Source organism: Lissotriton vulgaris, chromosome 1_1 (genome assembly GCF_964263255.1).
Source record: "Lissotriton vulgaris chromosome 1_1, aLisVul1.2, whole genome shotgun sequence".
Classification (NCBI taxonomy): domain Eukaryota; kingdom Metazoa; phylum Chordata; class Amphibia; order Caudata; family Salamandridae; genus Lissotriton; species Lissotriton vulgaris.
In genome coordinates this window covers 569414052-569426079 of record NC_141685.1, presented here as the reverse complement: position 1 = coordinate 569426079, position 12028 = coordinate 569414052, and the positions used below count along the sequence as shown (strand labels likewise).

The following is a 12028-nucleotide window of genomic DNA, read 5'->3' as shown; positions in this document are numbered from 1 at the left end:
AGTGTTACTTCAACGGCTGTCAGATGCCAGAGTGCGGGGGATAGCGCTGAAATGGCTGAGGTCATTTCTCAGCGACCGGACCTTTCAGGTCTGGGAAGGGGGCGCACGATCGGCATCCACCCACCTCCACTGCGGAGTGCCTCAGGGCTCCACTTTGAGCCCCACATTATTTAATGTGTACATGGCCCCTTGGAGGATGTGGTGGCTCCATTTAACATCAAAATCGTGAGCTATGCCGATGACACCCAGCTGGTGTTTGCCCTTTCCCAGGCCACGGAAAATCCCCAGGTGCTGCATTCTTGCCTATCCAAAGTCCATACCTGGATGGGGGAATCAGCACTAAAGCTAAACGGTTCGAAGACCGAGATAATGCTGATGGGAAAGAAAAGTCCCTCACTCCCCCGGTCTGTCTGGCCTAGCTGTCTGGGATCCCCTCCTAACCCAAGGCTGAGATCAAGAGCCTTGGTATTTGGCTGGAGCAAGATCTTTCCTTCAGGACCCAGGCTACCAAACTGGCAGGTGTCTGTTTTGGCCTTCTCCGATCGGTGCGCAAAGTGCTGCCCCTGCTTCCATTTCCATCTCAGAAGCTTCTGATCCAAGGCCTGATGATATCAAGATTAGATTTCAGCAATGCAATCTATCTGGGCGCCCCTGAGATCACTCTGAACAAATTCTAGCAAGTTCAGAATGCGGCGGCACAAATGCTCTATAACATCCCTATGTCACGATCGGCCAAACCCGCATTGAGGGCTCTGCATTGGCTTCCAGTGCGAGAAAGGGTGAAATTTAAATCTCTCTGCCTTGCACATAAAATCCTGCAAGGTAAAGGCCCTCCCGCCCTACAAAAGCTGGTGACCTCTTATAAGGCAAGCAGAAGATTCTACGCTCAGACCAACAACATCTACTTAAGATCCCTAGGGTCAAAATGGCCCGTTCAGGAGGGAGGAGATTCTCCGTAAAGGTTGCTACTCTCTGGAACTCACTCCCTCTAGGTTTACGCTCTGAGCCATGCCTTTTGCGTTTCCGTAAACAACTGAAAACTTTTCTCTTCTGTTAATCCGCTGGGCCCCTCACCCACTTAAACTCTCCCTGTTTGGTTAAGCGCTGGGATGCTCCAGGGTAACCATGCGCGATACAAGACAGTTTTAATAATAATAATAATATACAACAATTAGCTTGGAATAGTACCTGCTTAGTGTAAGGCATGGACTTGTGTCTGTGTCTTGTTGCGTTGTTGTATGATCTATTACATATATAAGTGTACCTCCTTCCCATCGAATAGCAGCCTGTTAACTACAGGTGTAAGTTCTCAACTGCTAACTGGGGGATATAACTGGGATGGGTTGCAGGTGAGGCTGAGAATTGCGCACAGGCGGGCTTTGTATGCGCGGGTCATCGTACCATTGGCATTATGTTGCTACCTATATCTAGGTGGGGCATGGCAGTTTCCATGGGTCTGCTCACGTGTCTGGTGTTCAAATGGGTTATCGTGGAATGCTACGTGCTTGTGTCTACTTGGGAGTTAGGGCTCATGTCTTCTATTGGGGTCCGGATCGCTGGAGCCATGGGGATCGGAGATGGTGTGGGGCAGTGATTCCCAAACTTTTGACTTCTGAGGACCCCCACTGAATCACTACTGGAAGCCGGGGACCCCCAAGCAATTTGCACAATTTAAATTTCTTTTTTAAAACGCCTTTTGAAGCAGAGACAATTTCAAGAGGGAGACAGCCTGAATGTGGTCTATTGGCATGGACATGTTGCATACAGCAGTGTATTATTTAGTGGTACAAGTCTCCTGCTCACAGCCATAGCAGCACATCTACATTCTCATTCCAGAGCCTTAGAGTGGTGACCCTTCCTTACAGCAAAGAGGTTGAATGATTGTGAATTATGGGCAATTTTACCTATTCACAGTTTAAGAAGGTCTAAAATATTATACAATTATGAAGAATTTTATAATAAAGACATGCCCCAAGGAGCAACGAATATTATGAAAATTCTAACAAGATAGTGCACAAAGCGATGAGTCCAGTGTACAGAGCAAACTCAAGGTCTCTATTAGGAGTTCATCATGGAAGTGCAAGAGATGGCAGGAAGGTATCTGCACAGGAGGCATATTGTTTCAGCGAGATCATGGAACAATGCTATGCCAATTACCATAAACCTCTGTTACACATAATCTTGAGTCACAGACAGCAGAACGACATTTTACCACCAAGGGGTGAGCAGTGCAGTTAAGGCATATTTCAGAGAGGCCTCGCATGACCCTCTCCTGTTAGGATGCCCACTGCCCCGTCCCTTGTCAACAACAAACTGCAAAGGCTACACAGAATAAGAGCTTGATATGTCTGAATATGAAAGCTTGACAGCACACATAATTCACCCAAGGGCTTGTGGAAAGTGAGCAATCAGACTGCAGCATGAAAATCCTACTGCTGATCCTAGCTGCATCTATTTGTACCTGCCTGCCAAGTAAAGGTAACCTATACACATGTGCCTTTCAACGCTTTATTACTTTTATTGTATTGCCTGTATTTTCATTGTTGTGTCTGTGACTGCTGTTGTCTGTCTTCCCCCGCTGCCTGTACGTGGTCTGTGCCCCTTTTTCATCCATCTGTTCCCCTCGCTGTCCCCGTGCTCTCTCTGCCCAGTCTTTCCTTCTGTACCCCTCGCTGCCCCGTGTCTCTGCCCGGTTTTCCCTTCTGTTCCCCTCGCTGCCCCTGTGCCTCTCTGCCAGTTCTGCCTTCGGTTCTTGGCTGCCCCTATATTTCTTGTTTTTGTGCCCTTCAGCCCTCTGTGCCACTTGTTTTTCCGTTGTTTTTGTGCCCATTTTGCCTTCTGTTCCACTCGTTTTTCCCTCGTTTTTTTGCCTTTCTGCCCTCTGCTCCCCTCGTTTTTTGTGCCTTTCTGCCCTCTGTTCCACTCGTTTTTTGTGCCTTTCTGCTCTCTGTTTCACTCGTTTTTCCCTAGTTTTTTGTGCCTTTCTGCCCTGTTCCACTCGTTTTTGTGCCTTTCTGCCCTCTGTTCCACTCGTTTTCCCTAGTTTTCCCTCGTTTTTGTGCCCTTCTGTCCTCTGTTCCACTCGTTCTTTGTGCCTTTCTGCCCTCTGTTCCACTCGTTTTTCCCTTGTTTTTTGTGCCTTTCTGCCCTCTGTTCCACTCGTTTTTCCCTCATTTTTTGTGCCCTTCTGCCCTGTTCCACTCGTTTTTTGTGCCTTTCTGCCCTCTGTTCCAATGGTTTTTCCCTCGTTTTTTGTGCCCTCCTCTGTCCACTCGTTTTTTTATGCCCTTCTGCCTTCTGTGCCACTCGTTTTTTCCTTGTTTTTGTGCCCCTTTTGCCTTCTGTTCCACTTGTTTTCCCAGCCGCTGTGCCCCCTGCCGCCCCGCCCCCTGACTGCCCATTCGCTGCCCCTGCCTCCCGATTGCATTGTTGTGGTCTCACCTCCCCTGCACCAACATTCACAGCTCTTGTGTGCTGTGAGGACTCATGGGTGTTTCATTTTTCACGACGACGACAGGCACTGGAGTCCTGCAGACACCCTGGGAATGTCTCACGGTCCCCTGGGGGTCCGTGGACCACAGTTTGAGAAACGCTGGTGTGGGGGATTCATTGTGGGTTGTCTGTTGTTTAAAGTGGTGCAGGAGTAGAGTCCACTCCATGGATATGTGGTGTTTGCATATTCCTCTCACTTCTTCATTTCTAATCACATCTTCTGCTGCTGCTCCCCATTTGTTCACCGCTCCCACCCATGCCGCCGCTGGAAGGCCTGTCGGGAAACGCCAGTGCATAGCTATTCCTCTCTTAGCTAACAGTACTGCCAATGACGCAAAGCTTATTTGCACCTTATGTTGTTTCTGTCGCCGGAATACTCCAAGTGCGAAGGCCTCCCATGTGTTTATTTCTGATAGGCCTGTAATTTCCTGCAGAGTCTCGTGTATGAAGTTCCAGTAGAGTTGTATTGTGGGACAGTTCCAAAACATGTGCTGAAAATCTGAACCTGGTGTTTGGCATCGGGACATAGGAACTGTGTGTCCGGGTAATACAGCTGGAGGCATGCTGGTGTTAGGTATGCCCTATGTAACATGTAAAACTATGTTTTTAAAGCGTGCATTGCGGGACACTTTCTTTGGGTACTCAATTGCATTTTCCCATTTCCTGTTGTGTAATGGGCCCCCGATATCGTCGTCCCATGGCTGTCACAATGTGTTTAGTGGTTTGTTTATGAGTTCCTGAATGGCATTGTATAGCCAGGTGAATAAGTGTTAACCCTCTCCCAAATGGAGGATAGTATGTATGACCGGGTGTGTTGTGGGTTCCCCTTCTGTTAAGTCGCAATATTGGTAGGAACTGGCGACGAGCTGTCTAGGAAGCAGGAATTGCCCGGGGTCAGGGAGAACCATATCTGGATGAATGGGAGTAGTTGTCCATCTTAAAAAAGGGATTCCATCTCAGAAAGGGAGTGGTTTGTCCATGCCTGTAGCATGCGAGTCATGTAGTATGTCTCTCATCTGGGCAGTCCTATTAGAGGTAACAGTGGGGAGTAGAGGGGTTTCCCTATGGACAGGTGGTGTATCCTCTGCATACATGTGTGGGCTGTTGACCCCTGTAACGGATTTGTCCGTCTAGGTTTAGTGCCGGGTAGAAGCAAGCAACGGATCTCCGGTAACGGTATAGGTCCTGTCTCCAAGTTGGTTTCCCCTGTGTGGTACCCTGCTGTCCAGTATGAGAGCCACTGGAGTTGTGCAGCTAGTATGCTTCAAAAGACAGGGCCCCCAGGCCGCCCTGATCGGTGGGTAATTGCAGTTTGGCCAGTGCGACCCTGCGTGTGTGCCTGTACCCCAGATCAGAGAATCTAAGTCCCGGAAGATGTGGACAACCAGGTGGTTGGTGAAATGGTTGAGTAGTCGGGGCAATATAATCATTATAACCAGGGCCACTTGTCCTATTGGGGGCAAGGGAAAGATTTTTCAGAAGCCCACTGCTGCTCTTATCCCTGCCAGTGCTTTGCGATGATTGCCCTTGAATATGTCAGTGGGGAATTGGAATAACCGGCCCCCTGATTATGGGGGGAGGCGCTCTCGCTCCAGGCGAGATCTTGTCTCCCTATGTTGATGGTCGGGGGTAAGATCTGGGCTTAGTGGATAAATTATGGACTTACCCCAGTTTACCCTGAGTCCTGACACCTCCGCAAATTCTGCGAGTATTGTCCATATTGTGGTCAGATCTGTTGCGATGCCCCGTACATATAATAGTAGTTCGTCTGCATATATCAACACACTATGTTTAGTGCCTGCTATGGGGATACCCCAGGCTTCTCCCTCTTTACGCTGGTGAATTGCTAATGGCTCTACCGCCAGGGTGAATAGTAGGGGGTAGAGTGGGCAACCATGTCTTGTGCCTCTATCCACCCGAAAAGGAGCTGATATGTATTGCCACATCCGTATTCGTGTTTAGTGTATAAGAGTCGCGTGTATGCAAGTAGGATGGGGCCTATCCCTTCCCATTGTAGGACAGTAAAGAGGTACGGCCAAGTGAGGGTATCAAATGCTTTCTCCAGTTCTATGATGAGGCAGGCAGCTCTGGGATGTGTGGTTCTCACTCTCTTGTGTGTGGAATAGACGGCGTATGTTTTGGGAAGTGTTCCTACCCAGGACAAAACCACATTGATCCGGGTGGATCAGTGGTGGAAGGATTTGTGTGTTGGGATCTGCTAGTATCTTCCCCAAGATCTTACAGTCCGCTGTCAGCAATGTAATGGGCTTTTATGAGGCAAGCAGCTTTGGGTCTCGATTTGGTTTTGGGAATACCACCACAGTGGATTCCCTAAGGGATCCCGGGAGCTTCCCCCTGTTTAGTGCTTCTGCAAACATTTCTACGAGGCGGGGTATCAGTAGTGTGGAAAAGGTGGTTAGTATTCCAGGAGAAAGCCATCCATTCCAGGGGCTTTATTTCCTACTAGGGCTCAAATAGCTTGGGGTTATGTCTGTTTATTGAATCTCAGAGAGGTTTGATCTGCTTTTGAGATTTTTGGTAGGACAAGCAAGTCCAGGAATTGTTTCGCTGCTCTGTGCATGTTCTGTGATGGATTACTATATACCCTGGTGTAGTAGTTCAGGAAGATCTGCAATATTCCTGTTTGTGAGTAAACTGGGTTTCCGGCAGGGTCTAATATTTCAGTGACTGGTTTGACCTCTGTGCCCTGTCGGGCTAGCCAGTCCAGGAGTGTCCCTGTTCTATTTCCCTCTTTGTGTGTCCTAGCCATGTATGCCTTGAAGTTATATCAGCGCAAATCTACTATGGCTGCTGCATATGTTGTTTTCGCTTCTGCCACATGAGTCAGGGTTGCTATGTTCGAGTCTGCTTCTTTTGTCAGGGTAGCTAATGTGGTATCAACCTCTGTTAACATGAGTTCCAATGTTCTCCTGACCCCCACTTTTTAACTAATGCATCCCCCCTGGGCCACCACCTTGAACACACCCCACTCCAGTAATTTGGACATTGCTGTCCCTGAATTTTTGGCAAAGTATTCCTGTATACTTTGTCCCTGCTAGCCTTTGTCAGTCAGGCACTCATGCGGTAGTCTCCAGGTGGGCACTGGAGGGTGAGGATGTTCCCATCCGATGGTTAGGATGTGTGCGTCATGGTCTAAGATAACACAGCCCAGGTAATCAGAGGATTGTAACCTGGGGACTATCGTTGTGGAGCAGAGAAACCGGTCTAGTCTCACCCATAGATTGTGTGGGATGGAATGGAACGAGTAAAGTTTAGTGTGCGGGTGTCGCGCTCTCCATGCTTCTGTACGTGCCCAGTGCAAGACCCATGATTGAAAACACTCTGCCTGTCTGTGAGCAGGAGGGTGTACTAGTGGGGGGTGAGATTTAACACGCAATTATAGTCACCACCTTATATCCATGGTATGGAGGTATATTGAGCTAGAAATCTCTGTGAGATGCTCCCAGAAATTTTTACTGGTCAGTGTTTGGGGCGTATATACTGACTAGGAGTATCGGGAGTTCATACAGCAGTGAATACCTCCTGTCTTTGTCCACCGTCCTACGTTCCCGAAAAGGGGTCCACGGCCTGATCCAAGTCAATGCCCCCCTCGAATAGGCAGAGTATGTTGTGGCACATATGGTTCCTGGCCATCTATTACGTAATCGCTCCAGCTCTCGTGCAGTTAGGTGTGTCTCCTGCAGTAAGAATACCTGTGCGTGTTGTCGTTTGGTATAGAATAAATGGCATATCTTTTGCTGGGTGTATGCATGCCTCTGACGTTTAACGTTATGAAACTGATGTCCTTGGTTATAGTCTTGTTAACCAGGTTGCAATATCTGTGAGATCTAGCACTCCATACCCCAGACGTTTAGTGATGCCTGGCATTTCCCTGTTGTAATGATGGCTAGTGTCGTATTGGAGTGCCTCCCGCCTGTAGTGCTTTTCTGGGAGAGGTTGCGCTGTGCTCTCGGGGGAAAGGATTGAACGTAACAATGGGACACAGTGCCCACTTTGAGGACTTATCACGCGGGGCAGTACGTTGAAACTGAGCATTTTATAAATACTTTAGTGCATTGTAAGAGGGGGTCGTGGTTTCTAGCTACTACTGTGCAAGGTCTATGTAGCCCATGTTGGCTAGTGTTATAAGCATGGTGCTGGTGGCTCCTGCAATCATTTTTCCCATCGCCCCAATTAGCATCTGTGTGTTTCGAATATGGTGCACACCAGGCTGTTGGTGGGCGTGAGCATGGAACATTAATTCTCGGTGTGGTGAGGGGAGTATGTGGTGTGTTGGGGACTATAACTTAACATTACTAGTCATTCAGATGAATGTGTCTGCTGTTTGTAGGGTCACCTCTGGTGGGGTAAACGAACCCTCCTAGGAGGTGTTAGTGTCACTAACTTCTTCTTCTGAGGAAAAGATAAGGGGGCCTCTTTCACCGTCCGAACTTCCTATAGTTGGGCCCAGCTCTACTGCCACCTGCAAGGCCTTCTGGTGCTCCGCAATTATTTGTTCAAGGTCTGGAGGGCCCCTCGATGTTGCCCCTTTTCGCGGCTCAGTCTGTGATTGTGTAAGTCTTTCCGGTTGTCTGTGTTTGCCTCGGGGCCTCCACGTGCATTTTCCTGGGGTGCCACATTTTGCAGATGTTGTTCTGCCCAGTCGTAGGCGTACTTTGGGACTGTGAAAAAGTTGGTGTGGCCGTCACGTATAATGTTAATGCGCACCGGGAAAAACAGAGTACTGGTCTGCCTTTTGCCGTATCATGTGTTTGACCTCCAGAAATTAAGCATGTTGTTGTTGCACCGCCGGGGAGTAATCTGGGTATAGCATAACTTTGTCTTCCACTCAAATGGGTCCTTGTTGTCTGGCGGCTCTGAGTACTGCATCCTGGTCTCTATCAGCAACAGAGGCCTGGGTACGAGCCCTGGGGATGGTTTTCGTGCTGGGACTCGATGCGCCCCTTCCACCGAGAAGTAGAGAGTCCGTTTCGACTCCGTGATGAATGATTTAAACCATGTCTCTACATATTCAATCAGGTCAAGGCCTTCTGCTTCCTCTGGGAGGTTTATCGCTCAAATGTTGCTCCGCCGTGAGCGGCTCTCCAAATAATCAGTTTTTTCTTCGAGGGCCTGAATGCGTTTTTTGTAGGTCTTTCAACGTTTCCTGCTGTGCCTTGACTTGGGGTTCTATGATCTGAAGGGTTTGTTACCTTATCTGCCAATTTCCGGTGGTCCTCTCTGAGCATGTTGAGGTCAGTGACCAACGCTCCGAACCTGTCCATCGTGACTCTTAAATCTTAAATCCTCAATGGCCGCCAACACTTTGTCTAGCTTGTCCGACATTGACGCCCTTGCTTCCTCTTCTGCCCTGATTGTCTTGTGTGGACTGGTGTCTGAATTCCCAGTTGCACGGTACCTACCCATCTTTAGGGTGTGTGGGGGTGACTTTTTGTCTGGTCCGGATCGTTCGTGTCTGGGCGGCGTGTCAGTTCCCTGGGTCTTGTGTTGGGTCCCTTAATTATTTTCAGTGGTTGTCTGTCCTGCTGTTATCGGGCTCTGTTCTGTATGGAGGATTTCCCTCTGCGTTTTATTGTTTGGAGTGATTTGTCCTCAACGAGGTCGTGATTCTATTTGTCTGCTTTACTTTCCAATCTCTTGTGGCCTTGTATTATGCGATGTCAATGGGAGCCTCTTGCAGTTACACGTCGGGCCCACTTTGCGTGTTCACGTGTTCCAGCTTATGCTTGGGGGTTTCTGCTCGGGCCCCTTCTGTTTGACTCTCCCCCTCCCAGGGGGCTGGGTGGGGGGGGAGTTTAATTACTGCCTGCTGTCTGTTTCCTTCGTGGTGCCCCCCTCCTTTTTGATCCTCCACCCCCCCCCCCCCCCCTCCCCCCGGGACGTCGCTCCTTCCCCCTTGAACCTTTGCACCTCGAGACCTGGCGCTGATCGCTGAGGATGCTATGTTCGTATATGTGTTATTTCCTTTATCCAGTTGATCTATTAGGCGATCTACCAGCGATTGGGGGGTCCTTCCCCTGGTGTCTCCGATTGTGTAGCGGCTGCACCTGATTGTGCGAGTGCCGCGCGACAGTGTGCGCGCACGATTGGAAATCTTCTCTGTCTCCCCCACTCGCGCTCACCTCTGGTGTTCTTGCCATTGCTGCCACTTGGAATTAGCGGACAGTTTCATTTGGTTCCCATTCGCTGGCAAACTCTGTTAGGCACGGATGTGGGATCTCTTGCAGTGCCGCAGGCTGCCCCCGTCCCAAAGTCGTTTAGCAGACTTCGGGTGCCGCCATTTTGATTCGATCCCCGGCTTGCCTGCTGATTCTTTAGCTCCCGATATCCGCTCAGGTCATGCGATCCTGGCAATTATCGGCGACTTGAGTCATCAGCTTCTTCCCAGGTCATTTTGCAGAATCCACCGGTACCGATTGTTGCCGAATCTCGGGCCACCGATCGGAGCTTCAGGCAGACGCGTCCGCCATGATGACTCTCTTGGCCATGCCCCTGGAGCGAGCCCGTCTTTAGCAACCAGACCGCAAGGAAGGGGAAGATTGAGGTCACCCTACCTCCAATGTTACCACCATCATCACTTTCGTCAACACCCTAGGGGTGCCGGTGAGGTCAAAAGGGAGCACTACAAACTGAAAATGCGCCTAGCCCACTGTGAACCCCAGGAAACAACTGTGGGCCTGAAGGACGAGAATATGGAAGTAAGCGTCATGTAGGTCTCTTTCGCACAACAATAATGAATATGAATACATTTTTAAGTGTCCTCTTAAGAACCCTTCCCATTCCTGCATAGAGAATTTTAGTAGGCAATACAACTCCCAAGTCTCTCAAAGTTTAGATAATTGAAACCCAGTGTTATAGTTCAAATAAGATTTAAGGAATTTTTCAAAGGTTTATTTTTAACAACACAAGAATTCAGGGTACTTCTCTGTAATCCAAACTGCCCATAGCACAATCAGTTAGAAAGCAGCAGGTCTTGGGCATCGACATTCTATATCCTTGTAGCCAGGTCCTGGCTGCAGTCAAATTGTAGCACGATTTCCTAAGACGAACAGTGAACCAAGAGAAAAATTATAATGGAGGGTACAAGATGGCCACTCTCTCTCTATTCATGAATGACTTTGTGGCCTGCTATGAAGCATAGTTCACTCCCAGCACACTGTCATGCAGTATGTCCTCCACGTGTTCATAGCCCGAATCCAGTCAGCGACAGAGCTCCATGATGACCAGCATCATTTCCTTTACTGGAAGGCACTTGGCAAGAGCATCTTCAAATTACTGTTTCCCCGCACATAGACCACACTAAGTGCTAAACAGTACCTCCAACCCAATTACCTGACAACCTGGCACATACTTATTTTTAATTAAAAAATGTGTCAAGAAAAGGTGGCATTTTGCATGCAAGTCTCAAAAACATAGCAGTATCTAATAAATAAGATGCAAGATGTTAGTTGGGGCATATCTGAATTTTAAGAAATGCAATTTCTACAGTATTGAAACAAGAGAAAAATTTAGCGAACTCGACCAGTGAGGTTTAAGATACAATGTTAAGGTTGACTAATAGTTTTATTTTATTCAGTGTTAACGAAAATCAAAACGGTCTACCAACTTTGCATTTTGCTAGTATGACAGATCAAAGTAATGTGCTTTTTTTTCTTCTAATGCTACATTTTAATGCACTCAGTTATTTCAATAGGAGACACAACTCAATGGGACTTACTTCATCGCCTTCTTCAATGAGCCCCTGTATTGAATTAAAAAGGGATCCATAAGCACCGACTGTCACAAGAATTTCTTTGTATGGATCAATCTCTCTGCCACAAACTTTACCATATACTTGAGACAAAGCTTTCACTAAGCGTGGGTGTCCCTGTGCAAAAGAGAAACACACATTTAACAAACAAGGAGACATAGCTGATTAAATACAAAAATAGCTTCACACTAGTCAGCTCAATTTCTCACATACAATTTACTGGGAGTATACTTATTCTCTACAGCTCAGAACATAGTTATATATGTGTTATTTTCTTGAAGACGTGCCCTCTTATTGGCTGGAATACTCAGGATGCCTAATAAGCAATAATTCCACAGACCAGCAAGTTATCAGAAACAGAAACGCATCTTGGGCAAAATGTATCAAGTTTGTGGTAGCAAAACGAGGTCGCAATTTGTGACCAAGGTGAATTCAGGCTTCAGCTCTCACAGGTGAGAAGGCCATCACATCTTAATATAACCTCGGAGTACTTTAGAAACTGTTTCTAAACAACTTGGCCTTTAATATGGCAGTCTAATAGGTGTAGAGCTAATTGTTGGTTCAATTATCCATTTCTATACCCATTTCAGGAGTCAGTAAAACTTTATTGAAACCTAAAATGTTTTTGGAAATAATAAGTAGCTTCTTTGAAGTGGCCGAACCGCAGTGCTTGTAGCCAGAAAATAAAGATGTGTACATCTGGCTCCTTGTAAGTATGAGCTAGTAAAGGAAGCAAAAAAAACACAAATCAAGAAAAGCTGCTAA

The 12028-nt window shown here is 47.7% G+C and overlaps 1 protein-coding gene across 2 annotated transcripts in view; it reads right to left on the bottom strand.

The window, feature by feature from the left end:
* KYAT3 (kynurenine aminotransferase 3) overlaps window positions 1–12028 on the bottom strand; it is a 425395-nt gene that overhangs the window by 187622 nt on the left and 225745 nt on the right. For both annotated transcript variants that reach the window (XM_086953965.1, XM_086953966.1), the window contains one exon: window positions 11231–11380. In XM_086953965.1, the coding sequence (XP_086810091.1) occupies window positions 11231–11380 (150 nt within the window). The remainder of the gene's footprint in view (window positions 1–11230; window positions 11381–12028) is intronic.